Below are 19,965 nucleotides of genomic sequence, written 5' to 3'. Positions count from 1 at the left end.
ATCCATTCATCTGTAGATGGACATGTAGGTTGTTTCCATGTTTGGCTATTGGGAATAGTGCTGCTGTAAACATAGGGGTGCATGCATCTTTTTTTTTTTTTTTTTTTTTTTTTTTTGCGGTACGCAGGCCTCTCACTGTTGTGGCCTCTCCCATTGCGGAGCACAGGCTCCGGACGTGCAGGCCCAGCGGCCATGGTTCACGGGCCCAGCCGCTCCACGGCATGTGGGATCCTCCCAGACCAGGGCATAAACCCGTGTCCCCCGCATCGGCAGGCGGACTCTCAACCACTGCGCCACCAGGGAAGCCCACATGTATCTTTTTGAATTATAGTTTTGTCCAGGTGTATGCCCAGGAGTGGGATTGCTGGATCATATGGTAGTTCTACTTTTAGTTTTCTGAGGACCCTCCATACTGTTTTCTGTAGTAGCTACACCAACATACATTCCTACCAACAGTGTAGGAGGGTTCTTGAGGCAGCTAGTTTAAATAGAGATTATCTGGTTGTTACAGAGATATCCACATGCAAAAGAGAATTTACTGTTTTATAATTTTAATACCAATCCATTAAGATGTATTTATTGCATATTCACAGTGTTTCATAGCCTTTAGTCATTGGGAGAAAGGATAAAAATGAATATCAAAAAGGTGACTGCCTGACTGTATTCTAAGGGTTTTTATATAGCGAAGTCATAGCTCATAACACATTAAGGGAATTGACACAGCTGCTTTGTAAAGTCAGACATTCTGGAATTGTTCTAGAATAAATCTTAGCTGAAAATTAACTCAAGAAATTCAGAGCACTGACACCAGTAAGAAAGGACAATGAGCTTTCCAGCAACATTCTTGGTCAGTTGGATCTACTATAATTGTTCTTAAATGCTCACCTAGCGGTTGCTTTAGCAATGTATCTCTCCAGGGGGAAAATGGCCAAACAGGAAAACCTGAGTGTCCTCAGCTATTTCTCAGCAGTGATGTAAGTCTTTTAAATCAGATCTGTCGAGTTTCACTTTCCTACCTCTGAAGCTGTTGGGGATGACCTAGAGAAAGGCAAGTTGAAAGGCAGCTATCAAAAGTGGGTTCAGGGGTGTGGCCACCTATGTGCAGCCTGAGCCAGAGTGATTGGATGGTGCTGCTGTGGCAGGAGCAGTGCAGAGTGGGGCGGCTGCTGGAGATGCCTGACCTGTTCTGTTCTGTTCTGAGGCCAGCGGTGTGATGGAGCGGGCCAGGGACCATTTACACCTGAGGTGGATTGTTGAACAGCACGTACCAGAGGTAGAAGTCCAAGTTAAACATAGAAGGATAGCCTCACTGAGCAGCCAGGCGTGTCACCTGTACCCGAGGCCATCTCAGCAGCAGCAGCAGCAAGTCCCTGTGGTGGATTTCCATGCAGAACTGAGACAGGCATTCTTAGCTGAGATACCGAGAGGTTGTTAAAGCAGTATTGGAACACCCAGGTAGCTGATTTCAAGAGAACACAAACAAAATAAAAACAGGCTCTATCTACTGTTTGAAGCTTCTGCCCCAGCTTGCATTGTTTGGTGGAGAACCTTCGACATACCTTAATCTGTAGCCTTCCCTTAGGTCTTAAGGATCCCGAAACTTTCCTGTGGGCATTGGATTTGGTGGAGCAGCAATCATGACTGTGGGGAAGAGCAGCAAGATGCTGCAGCACATTGACTACAGGGTGAGATGTGTCCTGCAAGATGATTGGATCTTCACTGGCACCTTTAAGGCTTTTGACAAGCATACGAACTTGATGCTCTGTGATTGTGATGAGTTCAGGAAGATCAAGCCAAAGAATTCCAAGCAGCCAGAGCGTGAAGAAAAGCGGGCTTTGGATCTGGTGTTGCTGTGCCAGGAGAACTTGGTTTCCATGACTGTGGAGGGACCACCCCCCAAAGATACTGGCATTGCTTGGATATCACTTGCTGGAGCTGGAGGAGGCCCTGCGGTTGGCAGAGCAGCTGGCAGAGGTGTTCCACCCGGTGTTCCAATTCCCCAGGCTCCTGCTAGATTAGCAGGCCCTGGCCGAGGGGTTGCGGGGGAGGCATCCCAACAGGTAATGACCCTACAGGGAAGAGGCACTGTAGCAGCTGCTGCAGCTGCTGCTACTGCCAGCACTGCTGGAGCCCCAGCTCAGTATCCACCAGGACAGGGGACTGCCCCACACCTGTTGGTTGAGCAACCCTACCTCCAGGAATTATGGCTCCTGCACCTGGTACGGGACCACCCATGGGCCCACCAATTAGGCTTCCCCTACTTGAGGGACTCCAATAGGCGTGCCCCCTCCAGGAATGAGACCCCCTCCCCCAGGAGTAAGAGGTCCACCTCCACCATGAATGTGGCCACCAAGACCCTAGGATACTATTGATCCTTCTTAGTCACTGTTTTCCTGCAGCGCGTCTTGTGGAATGTGTGTAGTGTTTGTGAGCTTTTGTCCCCTCTGCTGCATTAATATTAGCTAATAATGCATAGAGCAATAAAGAAAAGTGGGTTCAAATGGAGGTAGATGAACTTCATCTAGAAATTTCAGAGATTGATTGGGGATTGAGACAACTATCAAGAGGAAAGATGTGGACCCAAATAGAGAACCAATACTGGCAAAATTAAGGGGAAGTAGGTCAGAGGAGACAAATAATACTAGATAACAACTCACAAATAACATTTATGAACCATAGACTACATCCCAGGCACTCTTCTAATCACTTTACTTGTATTAACTCAGTGAATCCTTTCAACAACTGTATGTGATAGATACTTACATTATTCCCCAATGTCTTACCTCGTATCATCCCAAAAGGAGACCTGGGGACAAGGATTTGGATTCAATCCCAGGGCAATGTCTTCTGTGAGAGAGTGGAGAAGTCAGTCAAGGAAGGGAGGAAAACCAAATAAGTTCTGTTAATTAGTGGTGTCTGCCATGGGCAACCAGGGCTCCAAATGCCACTGGAAATGCTGTATAGAATATGCCTCAGCATTGTTTCACTGAAGGACAGGGAAGCATTAGATTTTATCCGTCAGCTTCTACCCTTCATTAATTGAGGATTGCTTCTGAGGCATTAATTCCTAGGCACTGTCATGTTATCATATTCCAAGACATCATCAGGAAGAGAAGCAGTCCTTGGTATATAAGGAGCTGCAGATGGTGTCAGAGCAATGACAGCATCTGCTTCACTGAGTTTGCGTATGAGGAACATGGGACACAAAATTAACATCATTCAGTTTGGATTTATTCTAGAAATAATGACCATTGACTGAAGCTAGGTTTCTATATTCTGCCTGTGTTTACATGGGTAACTCAGTACAGCTAAAGCTGATGAAACAGACAAGAATAGAAAGACATCATACACATGAAATCCATAGCTAACAGTGAGACACAGTTCATTGGTTCATTCATTTATTCAATCATTTGTACTTTCATCCAAAAATTTATTAAGTGCCAGTGTTGAGTTTAGTAGTGTTTTATGCACTGGGGATGGGGTGGGGAGAGGGATATAAGGAGAACAATTATGACAAGATTTCTGTTGTCATGCAGCTGACATGTTATTGGAGAGACAAAATAAATAATTTCAAATGATAATGAATACGTTGAATAAAATAGACATCTACGTGACTAATTACAATGCTAATAGTTACTCAGAGCACCAGCAACTTGGCCATAATTGCCAAAGAAAAAGGGAACATCCACTTCTTACCAGAATTAAACTCCTAAATATGATACTGAGGACTGTGTAGTTAGCAAGTGCATGGTGGTACAGCAAAGGAGAGGTGGATAAAGAAATTGGAAACACATTGCCAGCAGGGCTTGGTGCATACCTGCCCTGATGAGAATGATGAATTGTGATGTTTCGAAAGGAAGAAAATGGTTGTGTATATTATCCTATATTTAACTTTGCATAAAAGCATATCATCACATATTCTGTATCATTCATTTTAGTAGGTTGAGTGTGTGCTCAAATATGTGATAACTCTAGATCAGGGATTAAGAACTTCAGGGCATGCTTTTTTTTTTTTTTGGCCACTGCTCCACTTGCGGGATCTTAGTTCCCCGACCGGCCCTCGGTAGTGAAAGTGTGGGGTCCTAACCACTGGACCGGCAGGGAATTCCCAGGGCCTGCTTCTTTCTATGGAATGTAGTTCGAGTTACATGCTGTAGGTCACCCTTGGAGACTAGTCTGTCGTGGGATGTCTGTAATCAAAGTCTGCTCATGCATTCTCTCATTCTTTTAGTATTATCTTTATTCTCACTTTATTCTCACTATATTATTTACTGAGTGCCCGTATCGGGCAGGTGCGGTTTGGGGCACTGAATTGAGCAGGAGAGACGTGGTAACTGGAGCTCACATTCTAGTGGGGGAACCTGACGACAAGTAAACAAGAAACTGATCAACAAAAATGTTAACAACCCTTTCAATTCGGCCCCAGCAGGGTCCTCCAGCCCAGTGTCGTTGGAGCCAAGTAGAATGATATACTGAGTTCGGTTCAGAAGCAAAGGAAAGTTTTATTCTTTGATCAAAAAATGGAGAGGTGCGAGCTCGCACTCTCCCCATGGGCTGTGGGCAGGGCTGCTAGGGTTCTCCTAGCGGGGAGGGGGGCCGAGTTCTCGCGAGTCTGGCGCAGGCGTGTTGCTCACGCTCCAGGTCACGGTGTCACGCATAGCGTCTCCGCCCGCGGGCTCGCCGCCTCCATCTTGAATCGCAGTGCTGTGCGCCGCCCCTGTGCACGGGGCTGTGGAGCTGAGGTGTCGGGCGCAGCTGTGTGGCTCGAGGAACTCTGGTCCAAAGGGCTGAGTACAGGGCCTCTGCGTATAGCAGCCTATGGGCAGGTGAAAAAAAAAAGGTAAGACACTATTACCCAGCTTTATTTTTATTTCCTGGGAATTGTTAATGGGCTTTACCGGTGGCAAATCCCTCCTCTGGCGTTTGTCCTGCTCTTCATTCTCGAGGGGCGCTGAAGGGCGCAGGGTCATTTTCTGTAACTACTGCCTCCTGATTTCGGGCGTCGTCATAACCCGGGGAAGAGGAGCAGAACTCCCCAGCTCCCTTTAGCTATGTATGTCACCAGGCTTTGGCCCTAACTGTTCGTATCCCTGAGTGAGACAGTTTAACCTTTTGGAGACAGAGGATGTCACCGAATTAGACGTGAGGCTCCCCTCTTGGGGTCCTAGCTGAACCGAAGTCCCCCCGGCTTGGTCAGGGTGTTCTTTCCCCCTCAGGTTCGTGCTGCCAATAATGAAATTGAGTTTAGCGCAAGCAAGACAGGCTTTTATTCAATGGCCAGGGAATGGAGAAGGGTAGCTCATGCTCTAAAGGCACCTTCTTCCTGAAAGGAGGAAAGTGGGGGACTTTTAAGGGGTGAGAGGTAAGTGCGTCATCAGAAACTGGGGAAAAGGACAGAGATTTCCAGGAACAGCCCGGGTATGCGCAGTCCCTCAGGCCCTCTTGCACACGCAAGGCCCTCTTGCACATGCACAGACTGTGTCTAGCAGAGTACAAATGCTCGTATGGGTGGAGATCTTAGTGTGGTAATGAAGTAAAGGTAACTTGCAGACATTTCCAGGTTTCATCTGCGCAGGTGCGTTCCTGCGGTCAATTCAGAGCCGGTTTGGGGCGGTTGACCACTGTATCTCTCAAAACATATACCTCTCAAAGCACTGCTGCAAACATCTCTGCCAAACACCAGGTACTTTTGAAACAAACACAGAAATGAATCTGGGCAGGTGTTGTTCAGCTCTCAGGAGTTGGTATGGAAACAGATAAATGAGGGGAAGAAAAGCGGTGACCTTTAGTTTACTTTGCCTGCTACCTTGGATCTAGCCAGTTTGGTCTGGTTTTGTTGTGGGCCTTTGTGGCATCCTGTTGATAGAACACAACTAGCTTCTATATAAAAGCAGTTTCTGCGCCCAGGGCCTGGGCCGCATGGCATGGGTGACAAGGACACCAGTTAAGTCAAGGTACATGGCCGACATATTAGCAAGAGCAGCATGTCTCAACTATCTGACTGATTATACTTTTCATGCCAGGAGTTACCGTGACCTCAACTAACCAATTATATAGGGCCTCCCTCCCATAGTGAGTTTCTTGATGAGCCTCCCTGATGGCTTGACAAGCTGCAGTTGGGGAAAGAAGTATGGCTCGTGTTCATTAACTAGCCACCCATGGCCTCCTAGATCTCTGATGAAGACCTGTTTTTGCACTTTGTCTGATTCTTCCTTTATGCAGATTGGGGAATAATTGGATGGATCTGGCCTTCGAGGTATGAGGGGTAGTTGCCAAGTTACTAGTTCTCTGGCCACCCTTTTGGCAATCGCATCTGCCTTGTTGTTTCCCTCTGCATCCCCCTTTTGGCGACCCCTACGATGAGTTACTACCACCTTTTTTGGAAGCTGTACTACTTTTTTTTTTTAATTTTGCATAACAAGTTTATTTTTAGAAGGCATATAGACGATAAACAAAGTAAACATCCCATCAAGATCTTAACTTCTGCCAAGTGTTATCTATCCTAGAATTGCTCCATTAAGTCCCAGTGTCTAGACGTCTTAAATTCAATAATCGTCATCTTCATCAGAGTCCATTACTTTTCTTCTGTTGAATTTAACTGTTGTTTTCTTTTCTGTTTGTTGGCTTACCTTTTCGAGGATTTCTATTAAACCTTGTTCTGATACCTTCCCACTTAGTTGTCCATACCGTGCCATCTGTATAAGGCAATTCTCTACTGCTTTAGTTTTCTCAGGCTTTACAAGTGCTAAGTTACTTAATCGGGCCCGGGCTGACTGATCCAGAACTTGGGCTAAGGCACTGTTTCTCATTTCTGCTTCCCTTTGCTTTGCTTCCGTTGTGCTACACGGCCAGGGTCCCTGTGCTTCGCCTGCAGCTCGGCCCGCCTGTGCTTCCTCAGCACCTCAAGCTCCTCCTCCGCCATGGTGTGGCCGTCTGGAGTGAGCAGCCGCGGCCACGCTCCAGCCCACCCAGAGAGACCTCTGGGAAGCTGTACTACTTCTGAGAGCTTCAGTATGCTTAAGCCACGTTCCAGATGTTTTTTCTCCGCAGTAAGCATACCTCTTTCCTTCCAAATAGCCCTATGTGCATGGAGGATGGCATATGCGTACTGGGAATCTGTGTAAACATTGAAGATCCTCCCAGTCCTGAGCTCCAAGGCTTTTGGACAGAAGTCCCTGGAGGGTAGCCCTCTTGCTTCTGTGACTCGGGTCCAGGAGGTTACAGTGTATCCTGCCAGACTTCTCCCCCTTTCATAAAACTGCTCCTGTTTGCGAACCATTCCTTTTTGGCATTTGGAAGAGGCTCACTTCCTAGCTTGGGGCAACTGGAATAGATGGCGTCTGTGGTTTCTGTACAGTCATGCTCCAGGGACCCCATTTCTGTGGGTATCAGGGTGGCAGGATTTAGTGCGTGACAGGTTATTACGATAGCCACTGGATTGTCTAAAAGCATAGTCTGAACTTGAATCGACCTTCCAGGGGATAGCCATTCTGTTCCCTTAGAACTTACTAAAACGTGAATCTGCTGTGGAGTCCATATAGTGAGTGGCTGACCAAACATTAACTTTTCAGCCTCCTTTATCAGGGCTGCAGTAGCTTCCTCAGCCCGAAGGCAAGGAGGCCATCCCTTTGTGGCTTGACCTGATTGTTTAGAGAAATAAGCAACCACCCGAGTAAGGGTCCCAGGTTTTGACCTAATACCCCGAGGAGATCCTCCTTCTCTCATGAATGTAAAGGTCAAAGGGTTTAACTAAATCTGGGGGGGGGGAGGCTAGGTCAGGGGCCTGAAGTAATTGCTTTTTCAATTCTTGAAAGGCCCCTTCGCATTCTGAATTCCATTCAAAACGATCATCATCCTTTCCTTTGAACTTTTTATATAGAGGCCTAGCTAATGGACCATAGTTAGGGATCCAGATGTGGCAAAACCTGGCCATCCCCGGGAAACCCTTAAGTTGTCTTCTAGTTTTAGGAGGAGGTGAGGCTGCAAATGGCTTCTTTCCTTTCCTGGGGTAGGCTTCTCTGACCTTCTGTGAGAATGAAGCCTGAGTGGGTCACCATAGTTTGTGCTGTTTGAGCCTTTTTCTTGGACACCTCGTATCCTTTATTGGCTAGGTGTTTCAGGATGGTTCAGAGCCTTCCTTAATAAGCCTGGCGATCAGAATGTTGTCTACATAGTGGAGGAAGGTTCCCTCCTCCAGATGTCGATCTTTCAGGTCTTTAGCTAAAGTTTCTCCAAAGATGGTGGGGGAATTTTTGAACCTTTGGGGCAGGACTGTCCAGCAGTATTGTTTTTTTACGTGTTTGGGTCCTGCCACTGAAAAGCAAAACTTTCTTGTGAGTCTGGGGCTAATGGAATACAGAAGAAGTCATCTTTTAAATCGAATACAGAATACCAGGACTTGGGGAAAATACAGTGGCCAGCAGGGTGTAGGGGTTCGGGAGGACTGGATGTATATCCTTGGGGGCTTCATTGACTGCCCTGAGGTCCTGCACCACCTGATATTCCCCATTGGGTTTCTTTACAGGGAGAATGGGTGGTATGACAGGCTTATTAGCATGGTCTAATTAGGTCCTGGTCAGTTAGGCCCTGTATAACAGGGGCAATGCCCAGAAGGCCTCCTGATGGAGAGGGTACTGTTTTCTGTTGGGCCGTGTGTATCCTGGTTTTTGATGAACTATCATGGGACTGGCTCCTCCAGCTTGTCCTACCCATCCCTAGGCTCATACCTTGGGATTTACTCCATGGAGGTCGACTTGCTCTGTGTGGGGAGGTTTGTCCTCACCTGTTAACATTATCATCTTGTACCCCCTTTCTAGGGGATGCCAATCTCTAGTTTGTCTCCCATTAGGTGGATAGTATCCCCCAATTTATGTAAGATATCTCTTTTTAGCAGGGGTATAGCACATTCAAGAACATATAGGAAGGGATAGGTGAGTGTGTATTCATCCAATTTACATTCTAATGGCTCTGTGAATGCCTTTTCTTGGGCCTTCCCTGATACCCCCATAATTTTACAACTCTTATGACTGAGTTTGCCTGATCTGGTGTTCAGAACTGAGTAAGTGGCACCAGTGTTGATTAAGAATTCGACAGGCTTTTCCCCTATGTCCACTGTCAGCTGGGACTCCTCGGGGGGCTCAGTTGAAGTGCCAGCTTAGGAGCCCCTGACCCCATTATTCTTCATTGGCTTGGACCATCTGCCTTTGAGCGTGGTGGCTGGGATCTGCCATTTCCTCCCCCCTTCCGGGGCAGCGAGGTCATTCTTCCTTCCAGTGTCCCTCTTGTTTACATATGGCACACTGATTGGGTCCTTGTTTCCTCGGTTTGCTATCCCTCTGTGGGGGTTGGGGGTCACTCACTGGAGTTAAGAGTCTCCGTGGGCAGTTAGTCCAAATTCCCGTGCCCCCCCGTTGACATTGGAGGGCAACGGCCAGTGGGTGGACTTGCCTCCGTGCCTTTTTATCCTCTTTTTCTCCTCTGTATCACTGTTATTAAACACCCAATAGGCAACCTTGACCAGGTGAGAGGTAGGAATATCTGGTTCTATTTCTAATTTCTGAAGTTTAAGCCTAAGGTCAGGAACGCTTTGGGAAATGAAATATGACCTCAGGATTGCATTCCCTTCCAATGACTCAGTCAGTGGTCATATAGATTCAGAGACATTCCCTGAGGCGCTCTAGGAATGCTGAAGGGTTTTCCATTGGCTCCTGGTTGATTTCCCTTATTCCAATTTGTTTCTTTCCTGCTGCCTGGATTCCCTTTAGGATCATATTTTTATAACAGTCAGTCTCTGTCTTCCACCCGCTTCTCCATGGTCTCAGTGGTCCTAGTTGGGTTCATTATCTGGGACCACTTGCTTCCCTGGTCTGAAAATAGCATGACCTGCATGATTTCTGTTCTGTCTGCTCCTCTCAGGCTTTTGAAAAGACTGTGACCTTTTCTTCCCCCATTAAGAGTACGTTGAGGAGGCTCTGAATGTCAGCCTAGGTGGCGTCATGGGTCTGAAACGTTCCCCTAATCAGATTCAGGAACCCCTCTGGATCTTCTTTCAACCCCTTACTATGACTTTTCCAGCTACACAGATCCAAAGTGGTAAATGGGATGTGTACCTGGATGGGATGAGAGCCCTCCTTCTCCAGCAAGGACCTGCCTCAAAAGGGAGTACGTTTCCTGGTGGGGTGTTGGCCCCTGGCTGGTAATTAGTCCTGCATTGTGTAGTTCTGGACTGGATTCTGGAGGGAGGGGGCTGGCATGGAGGGGGCCCTTCAGGCCTGTGGCCCCAATGGGGACATATGAAGGAAGAGGGCAGGGAGGGAGCAGTAGGAGGAGGGTTAGGGAAGAGATCAAGGAGGTCCTCAGGGGAGGGTCAAGGACATGTCAGCGGAGGAGAGCCCACATGCCTTTTGAAGGCCTTTGTTCTGATATAAGGCCATAAAAAAATAACCGGACATAGGGAGTTTCACCCCATTTCTTTTGTCTCTGGCATAGCAGGTCCAATTGTAAAATAGTGTAATTTAGAGATCTGTGGACGGGACAACTTTCCCCATCTCCCAGCTGGTATTGGGGCCAGGCTGTATCATATAGGAAGCTTAAATGTTTTGGGGTCAGGAGGTCATACCTGAAAAACTGCCAGTTCTGCAGGAGGCACCCTACTGGGCTGTCCTTCGGTATGGTAGATATTTGGTTCCCCGTACCTTAGATGTTCTGACTTGAATTTGTTTCCAGCTACTGAGAAGGCAGTTAGAGTGATTTGTTGGCACAGAATTGTCACAAGGTTTGACCCAAACAAGATTTCTGAAATTTGGAACCAGCACCAAACTGTTAATGGAGTCCTAAAAAGGCCCAAATAAGGGGCATCCAAATGGCATGGACTCTGATATAACTGGGGGTCCCCCTTGAATTTGTAATGGTCCATGCTTGAGATAGTTCTTCCTCAGTCAGGATATCCCACAGGAGGTTAGACAGGACATCCTCCGGGCCAGAGTAGCTTAGTTCCTGACATTAGTTCCTGACCACCTTGGTTCCTTAGGGGGTGGCATAGCTCTCTGAGGTGGGGGTCTTCTCTTTCCTCCTTTTGGCGGAAAAGGAGGAGTTTTCAGACTTCCCACTGGGTGAGAGTTAAAGACCTGAGGGATCCCTGTAGGTTATTCACCAGATTGCTGGGGCAGCTGGGATTCTGTGCTGATACCGGGAGGAGAGCCTGTGGGAACCTTGGTTGATAAAGAATCACTCAAGTGTCGCCTTGTCAGCCGAGGGAGAAGAGGTCGAGTGGTGGGTGTTTCTTGTTCTTGTCAGCAGCTCAAGAGCTTCCTAATAATGGGGTTCCTGGTCTTGCGGGTGGCTCGCAGCGCTCCCTAGTCCACTTAGAGGAGCTAGCACTGACTGGAAGAGAGATCAAGTCACCGGTTGCGTACCTACCTTGGGACCCTTTCTCACTTGGGCGTCTGCAGTGCCTTTTCCTGAACTCAGATTGCGCGACCTTGTTCCTTTTTGTCAGACTGTCCTCAATACCTGGACATCTTCCTGGTCTCGCCTCTTGGCCACTTTCCTTTACCAAACTGAAAGTGACTAGGGAGGATGGTACTGTTGACCCCTGAGGTTGGCAAGGATGGCAAAAAGTCCTGGTGCAGCCCCTACTGCCTTGTACTGGGATTAAGGGGACAGCACTACTGCTGAGGCCACAGGCAAGACTGCCTGGGCTTCCTCTCATCCCCACCATCCCCGGGCATCTGGTACCGCAGGAAGGCCAGCCAGAGGCAGCAGGCAGACATACGTGAATTTCAGTCTCTGATCACCACCGATGCCCCAGTGTGATCACCTCAAGGGGGCGCCGTCCAGATTACTCTAGGGGCTACCCTGTGTGTACACCACAACTGGGTATCAGGCTGCTGGGCAGAGTTGCTCTGAATTCGGCCTTAGGCTTCCTGCTGTTCTATCAAAGACCAAAGACCAGAGTCAGTCATCCTCACAGGAACCTCCCAAAGCCTCAGCTGTCCTCCCACTGGAGCTAGGGTGAGCCCAGAGCCTAGTGGATAGGTGCAGGGGAAAAGGCCACAGTGCATCCCACCTGGGTTGCCTAAATTTGTTACTGACCCTTTCTCCTGCCTGGTGTTATTGGAGCCAATACTAAGACTAAGTTTGGTTCAGAAGCAAAGGAAAGCTTTATTTTTTGATCAAAGAAGGGAGAGGTGCAAGCTTGTGTTTTTTGAGTACACACTCTTCTGGGCAGGCCGTTGGTGGCAGGACTGCTTTACAGGGTTCTCTTCAGCGGGGAGGGGGTGGAGTTCTTATGGGTGGACTGCAGCTGTGCTGCTCGAGGCTCCAGATTGCAGTGCATCTCTGCACATGGCCCACTGTTGCCATGTTGAATTGAGGTGTCGTCACAGCACTTCTGCTGAGCTGAGGTGATGGGCATAGCCATTCTGCACAGGGAACTCTGGTCTGAAGTGCCGGATGCTAGGCCTCTGCGTGGGGCACCCTATGAGTACAAAGGAAAAAAAATGGTTTGACTTTATTTTATTACCCAGCTTCTGTTTTTATCTCCCGGGAATTGTTAATGGGCTTTGCCGGTGACAGAATCATCACACTAGTTGTAAGAATTATGAAGGAAATGAAGTAGGTTATGTGAAGGATAAATAACCAAGTACTGGGGAGGGGTGACATTTGATGTAGCTGGTCAGTGTCTCTGAGAAGGAGACTTTGATGGTGGGGCCTTAAGGACCAGGGACCAGTCACATTGAAAAGCCAGGAGTGGATTGCTCAGAGCATGAACACAGAAGATAACCATTCCAAGGTCCTGAGACTGGAAAGGGCTTGGCTTGTCTTAGTTTTAATAAGTCAGTGAGTGAAGGGTGAGGAGTGTCCGAGAAAATGGAAAAGGTTGGCAGGAGTTAGACCAGGCCCTCCTGTTCACTTGGCCAGTTTAGTGTTTATGTGAGACAGTAAATTTAACTTTGGTTTTTTACACACCAACCAGATGCAAAACAGACAACAACAGCAAAACCGTGTCTCTCTAAAACTAGAGGGAGAAGTATCACATTCCTGGAACTGTGTGCTCTGGTGTCTCCTCCCATCCACATGAACCATGTCAGTATATCATCTCTAGCTCCTAATTCAATGCCTGGCCTGTATTAGCATTCAACAATATGTACACAAATGATTTGTAATTGCTACGAGGTATTTTATGTTTCCTGTTCTATCAGGCATGCTTAGAACTGTGGGATTAGCACATAGGATTAAAATGATTTTAAGATAAGAGACTTTTAAGACACTATACAGTTGATCCTTGAACAGCCTGAGTTTGAACTGCGTGGATCTGCTTATCCATGGATTTTTTTTAATAGTAAATACTACAGTACTAAACAATCCCCGGCTGGTTGAATCTGCAGATGCAGAACCTGAGATACAGAGGTACCACGTATACTGATGGCCAGCTATAAATTATAAGGGATTTTTGACTGTGTGAGAGGGTCGGTGCCCTAAGCCCCTGCTGTTCAAGGGTCAAATGTGCAGTCTTTAAGGGACCAGTGAGCCACTAGAAATCACAGAGAGCCTCCTGGGGCAGACGGTTGTTGATACGTTTTGACAACTTATTGATTATTTAAAATTAATTAATTATTATTTGGCTATTAGCTAGTCCTTATCTCACTTATAATATCACAGAAGTGTTTTTTTTTTATTGGAGTATAGTTGATTTACAGTGTTGTGTTAGTTTCAGGTATACAGCAAAGTGAATCAGTTATACATGTACACATATCCACTCTTTTAGATTCTTTTCCCATATAGGCCATTACAGAGGAGGATGTTTTTGTTGATTCATTCATCTAAGGTACCTATAGAGCATCTCCCTCATGGTAGGCATTTATGCTGGATGCTGGGGAGACAAAGGCAAGTGCTACATGGTCATCATTCTCACCACTTAAGGAGTGAGTTGAATATAAAAAAAGGAAATGTTATACAACATCAGTCATGCAGTTACAGAATCTCTAGAATGTGCAGTGCTGTCATATACAGTGGTGCAGTGAGGGTCTAGTCTGGTAGGGAACATATGCAAAATAGCTGTCATGCAAATCACGGCATGCTGACATTTATCACCAACAACTGTTAAATGATGTCAAATGATAGGCTTGTTTGTATGTATAAATGACAGAAACATAGCAGATTCTTGGGAGTGTACTAATTCTTAGAGATTCTTAATACTTCACTAAGTAATGAGATATAACATAGAGGGTTTTTAAAAGAACTATTTCAATAAAAAAAATTCCTTTCATAAGATACTGAGAAAATTCTGATTAAAAGATGAACATAGGGCTTCCCTGGTGGCGCAGTGGTTGAGAGTCCGCCTGCCGATGCAGGGGACACGGGTTCGTGCCCCGGTCTGGGAAGATCAAACATGCCGCGGAGTGGCTGGGCCCGTGAGCCATGGCCGCTGAGCCTGCGCATCCGGAGCCTGTGCTCCGCAACGGGAGAGGCCACAACAGTGAGAGGCCTGCGTACCACAAAAAAAAAAAAACAAAAAAAGATGAACATATTTTTGACCTTACAAATATACTCCTGGGAATATTTTCTGAAGATATATGTGTAAAGATTCAGACACAGAAGTTTTTTGGGTTTTTTTTATGCTTTTCTCCTTTTTATTATATCAACATGCCAAGCATACTCCCTTTTCTACCTCTTGTTTTACTGTATCTGGAAGGCTTGTCGCCCAGATTTCCACTGGGCGGATGCCATACCGTCATTCAGATCCCTGTTCGAAGGTCTTCCTATCATAGAGACCATCTACCACTTCTTGTCACTCTTTGTCTTCTTAACCTGCTTTATTATGATTATTACAGTTTTATTGTAGGACTTAATCACCAGCTGTTATATTTATTTGTGTGCATTGTTTTTCTTGTCTGTCTTTATCCGTCAGTCCCAGAAATGTAAGCTCTGTGAGAACAGAGACTTTGTATTCCCAATCTGGGACAAGGTAGATATGAGCAATGAACACATATTCCATAAATCATCCTTTAACAGATAAATAGCATAAACAAAACAAGCTAAATGTCCATCAGTAGGTTATTCACCAGTGCATTAGGTAGCCATATAATGAAACTCTATGCAGCCTTTAAAATGGCATTTTTAGAAATAAGTATATGTATATATATTTTTTAATGTGGTAAAATGTTCATAATAGAGTGTAAGAAAAGGTATAGTTTGCAAAGCAGGCTCTTCACTGTCCAGTATTATTCTCTCTCTTCCTCCCTCTCTCTTTGCATATACGTAGCATCTTTGTGTGTTTTTATGTGCATGTGAAAAAAGAAACAAAATGTTAATGTTAATTATTTCTGAGTGGAGAGAAATCAGTTTAATTTGTTCTTCTTTGAGTTTTCTATGCATTTTTAAACTTTGTTCTTTCTGTTTCTATTTTTTAACAAGTTTTTGGGTGTGTGTGTGTGTGTGTGTACAAAAACTCTAAAGTAATAAAGGCATTTTTAATCCTCAAATAAATTACGCACTTGTGTTGAGCATTGCAGATTTGGGGAGTTTTGCTAGTTTGTCTCTCCGGAGTGAGCCATATTGACTAAATTTCAAACTTTTCATTGGATTGTTACCTGTTGCCTCTAATATCTTTATATAGGCAGCCAGTGACGTAATGCTTAATTCAAGAATTTGGTAGAGTTTCTATGTGCAAAGGTAAACAGTAATATTACTGCAATATATGATATTTTAGCATCCTAAATACACACTTTTAAAATCGACCCCTAGTATATGTTTTTAAACAAATAATAGTTTAATGTAAATAGCAAACTTTGTCTTCTGTATTTAATGTGGCTTTTGAGTTTTGGTTGCTTACTTTCCTCTTTTCTCTGGCAAATTTAATGTTACTACTGTTACTAAAAGAACCTATTTATCCCTTCAGTCTTTTGATAAGCCTGAGATCTTTAGATATAGTATTTACAAGAAAGTTATGGTGCTACTGCTATGAGAGTCTAAAAGGGTAATTTTATGATAATAATGCTCCATATAAATGACAGTCCTTAGGCAATCTCTTAGTATTTCCCCCAATATGGATCAGCCCGTGAATTTCTGAGGAAGATTAAAAATACATTTTAAACTTCTTTAAACTTTTAAAATCTTAAATTAAATGCTTAACTCTTTTAAATGTGTGACACCATCCATCACAATTTTATATTTAGACATATAATAATGTATAATCTCAGCTCGCTGTCCACTTGTAAAAATGGGAATAGACTTGGAGAAATAAGCAATTTCCCAACAGAAAATTGGAAATTCTGCCAACCAGTTCCAGGTGACCTGCCATCAATCAGTGTTAAATTCTCTGGGGTTATTGTTGAAGGGTATTGCTATTAGTGAAGGGCTTCACTGGTGACTAATGATATATAACAAATACATTGAGGAACTATAGAAACCCCCCGAATGTGTAATTGTCTGGCAGCTTTCAGCGGAGACCTTTACTAGCAATTGAGAAAGTGAGATTTTTATAACTTCCTTGTAGTTCTCTTATTAAAATATGTTTTTAGAGAAATAGGTGAAACGATTATGCCATGCAATTAAATTAACTGACAAAATATTTCTTTATGACTAAACTGTTTAATGTAGGCATTTGGAATGTGTGGTATCATTTAGAATAGGTGCGAATGTGACAATTATTCTGATTCTGAAGTTAAATAAGTCTCAGTTTGCAATAAAATCTCCTTGTTTGGTATTATTAAGCAATTATGATTAATGTCTGAAATGTAATGTTCCATGGTTATAATTTCCTCATTTGCTTGAGTGAGTACATTAGGAATTCATTAAAAATATAAGCCTTTTAGATACCTGCAAACTACAAATTCAGTGAGGACTTTCTGGAGGTTAGGAAACATTTTTGAATAAGAAATCATGACTGGGGTGAACCAACAGCTGGCAGATAATTATGATGGATTTCTAGTCCTGCAGTGCAGAGATAGACAAATGAATTTGTTCATTGATGTCAAAAATCAAATCCATTCTGGTGTAAAAATTTAATTGCAAGACATACCTTCCATTCCTCCAACTCTTAACTATAAAGGCTGAAGTACGTAAGGTCTCAAACTTACAAAAGTGGCTAATGCTGATGGATAAGCCATAGATATATGAAGGCAGCTAAGAATCTGATGTTCTCAAAAAGCAGTTTGTCTTAAAGTAGTGAAAATAGTAAAATCAATTGATTACTTGATCAATCAATCCAGCATTCCTGGAGTACCTGCCTCACCAGATCGTTGTGAAAAGTAGATGAAATGAAGTATGGAAAAAACCCCAATCTTGTGTTTGTTCTGTCTGGAAAGTGTCATTTAAGGTGTTGACCCAGAGTTAGTTGTGTGGTGGTCAGTCAATTGACCTTTGTCTGCTTAGGATAAAGGCAAGCAGTGAAGAACCTCTCCATCCTCTGGGGAGATTGTTGCCAATCAAAGAAGGCTGAGCTCTGGTGTCACTTCCTCTTTTTATAAGGACACAAATCCCATCATGAGGGCCCCATCCTCATGACTTCATCTAAATCTAATTATCTCCCAAAGGCCCTACCTTTTAAAATCATCATAATGGGAGTTAGGTCTTCAGCCTGTGAACAGTCAGTCTATAACAAGGGCTATGAGGGCATATCCTTAAAGCCTATAAATCATGACAGGTATACAAAGAGGAGCCAAGATGTCTCTTACTACCATTTTATAGCTTGTGAGAGTTACATGGCAATGAAAAGAAGTATCGGTACAAAAATTGATGGAAATGGGACCTGTTATCACAGACAGCCGCTACACTGAAGAGAAAGGACAAGGAATCACATTTGCCTTATAGCCTTAACTCATCATTTGTTCTTGGACACATCTATTCAGTGCTCTACAGCTCAGTTTCCTTATCTGAAAAATGGAAATCATAAAAGTAAATTGTGTAATATATATGAAAGTGGTGTCAACCAATGGGCAAATGGAAGGAATTATTGTCTGTATTAGTTTCCTATTGCTGCCTCAACAAATTACTACAAACTTATTAGCTTAAAACAATACAAATTTATTATCTTATGTTCTGGAGGTCAGAAGTCCAAAATGAGTCTTCAAGGCTAAAATTAAGATGTAGGCAAGGCTATGTTTCTTTTGGAGACTCTAGGAGAGAATCCATTCCTTGCCCTTTGTAACTTAGAGAGGCTGCCCATATTCCCTGGCTTCTAACCCCACATCACTCCAACCTCTGCCTCTGTTGTCACAGTGCCTTCTCTTAACACTCCTGTCTCCCCACTCCCTTTTTTTTTATTATGTAAAAACCACACAACATAAAATTTACCATCTTAACTATTTTTAAGTGTACAGAAGTGTTAACTATATGTACATTTGTTTTGCAACAGAACTCTAGAACTTTTTCATCTTGGAACAGTGAAACTCTATACCCATTGAATAACAACTCCTCTTTTCCCCCTCCCTCCTGCCTCAGTCTTATAATGATCCTGATGCTGCAAGTTTGGCGTCTGTGCAGTAGTGCCACTGAAATCTTGGAGACATTGGGTGAAGTAGAAAAGAATAGCTTTATTGCTTTGCCAGGCAAACGGGGACACAGTGGGCTCCAGCCCCAAAAAACTATGTGTCCCAATCCAGGAGGATTTGATGAGGGGTTTTATAGCAACTGTTCAAGGGTGGGGTTTCTGATAAGATTAGGGTGTGTGAAGGGCCTCCAGTCCTCTAATCTGGTCTCCCAGTAATCTTCTTGATGAGCTTCTCTGGTTCCTTTAATGTAGCCTCAGGTGATCTTTCTCTGGTATGAAGAATTCTAATATGGTAAAGAACTTAAAGGCGTTGTTACCTGTATCCCTTGAGGTGGAGCCAGGACTGTGCCCCAGGCTGCACCATTGTTTCCTGGCTGCCTATCCCTTGTCTTTGCATCCCTTCCCTTCCTGGATTAGCAATTGTTTGAATCTGCCCTTTGGAACTCAGGGAAGGTCATGGAGGCTGGAGTCAAGTAATTGGGGACAGAAAGGCTTCCGTGCCCAGGAGCCCCACAGGGTCCTGCTTGGTTTAAGTCCTTGTGATTATATTGGGCCCACCTAGATAATCTAGGATGATATTCTCACCTCAAGATCCTTAATTATGTCTACAAAGTTCTTTTACTTTCGCAGGTTTCGGAGATTAGGATGTGGACATCTTTGAGGAGCCATTATTCTCCACCACATTATCTGATGAGCTAGTTCAGGTAGTTAATATAAAGAACTTAGGAAAAGAATCAGAAATACTGTAATCAGAAATGCTCAGCAGAGTGAGACATCAACTAATTTTGTATAACTTTATTTTCTTTTCTACAATTAACCTGCATCCTGGGAAAATTCAATTAGGTACATTAATGGATGATAGAATCATGTGGGTTAATTAAGAATATGATTTAGGGTTTCCTTTGAAAGAAACCCATTTGAAAGAGATGGCTTGTCTTGTTTTTTTAAAAGTTCTCTAATAAAAGTACTGCCTGAAGATGAACTATTGTATGTATGTTCTGTAGGCTAGGACACATCATGTTGATGTGAGATGCGGGTATAAACCAAGAAATAACAAGGCTAGTCTTCTTTCCAATGCTAGTTATAACTTAATTTTCCCCCTCTTTTTAATATTAACAAGCCATATGCTCAGGTTTATGACTAAGAGACCAGCCTTATACAAGTCTTCAGGAGGGAGGGCTTCTGTGAATTTGTTTGTAAAGATTAGGGAAATGAGGTCCATCTTGATTCCTTGAATTTTAAAGCTAGAAGGGGCAACTGTGCAATTTGAGGTGCTTCTTGTTCTGTTTTCCTGAATGCCTGAGGGACAAGACAGCCTACCAGACACACAATATAATCTGAGAATCAAAGAGAAATGTTGCAGGATCCCCCTCAATGAGAACAGAGACTCTGAAGCAGTTGCCTCTTTCAGGGTGTAGTCATAACCACACGGAGTACATGTTCCTTGAGGGCATAGACCTCTTGGCTGAACT

The 19,965-nt window shown here is 44.3% G+C and overlaps 2 protein-coding genes and 2 pseudogenes across 11 annotated transcripts in view; 3 read left to right on the top strand and 1 right to left on the bottom strand.

Moving 5' to 3' along the window:
• The window catches only part of LOC307178258 (uncharacterized protein), a 1,492,981-nt gene that overhangs the window by 214,465 nt on the left and 1,258,551 nt on the right, over positions 1 to 19,965 (top strand). For 7 of the 8 annotated variants that reach the window (XR_013825158.1, XR_013825159.1, XM_079906244.1 and 4 more), the window contains exon 1: positions 4,718 to 4,840. The exons of the other annotated variant lie outside the window; for it this stretch is intronic. The gene's annotated coding sequence lies outside the window, so the exon portion shown is untranslated. Of the gene's footprint in view, positions 1 to 4,717; positions 4,841 to 19,965 lie in introns of those variants that run through there. 8 annotated transcript variants of the gene reach the window in all.
• On the top strand, positions 1,214 to 1,435 carry LOC307178937 (SNRPN upstream reading frame protein-like; the record flags this gene model as incomplete). The annotated part of the gene is made up of 1 exon (XM_079907618.1): positions 1,214 to 1,435. The coding sequence occupies one exon, from the start codon at positions 1,214 to 1,216 to the stop codon at positions 1,433 to 1,435; it is 222 nt and encodes a 73-aa protein (XP_079763744.1).
• Positions 1,616 to 2,340, top strand: LOC307179284 (small nuclear ribonucleoprotein-associated protein B-like; annotated as a pseudogene). Its single transcript has one exon. The product of its transcript is annotated as a small nuclear ribonucleoprotein-associated protein B-like (transcript).
• On the bottom strand, positions 4,834 to 10,041 carry LOC307178257 (programmed cell death protein 5-like; annotated as a pseudogene). Its single transcript has one exon. The product of its transcript is annotated as a programmed cell death protein 5-like (transcript).

The sequence above is a fragment of the Stenella coeruleoalba genome (assembly GCF_951394435.1).
Source record: "Stenella coeruleoalba genome assembly, chromosome: 20".
NCBI lineage: Eukaryota > Metazoa > Chordata > Mammalia > Artiodactyla > Delphinidae > Stenella > Stenella coeruleoalba.
This window is presented reverse-complemented; position numbering and strand designations above follow the sequence as displayed.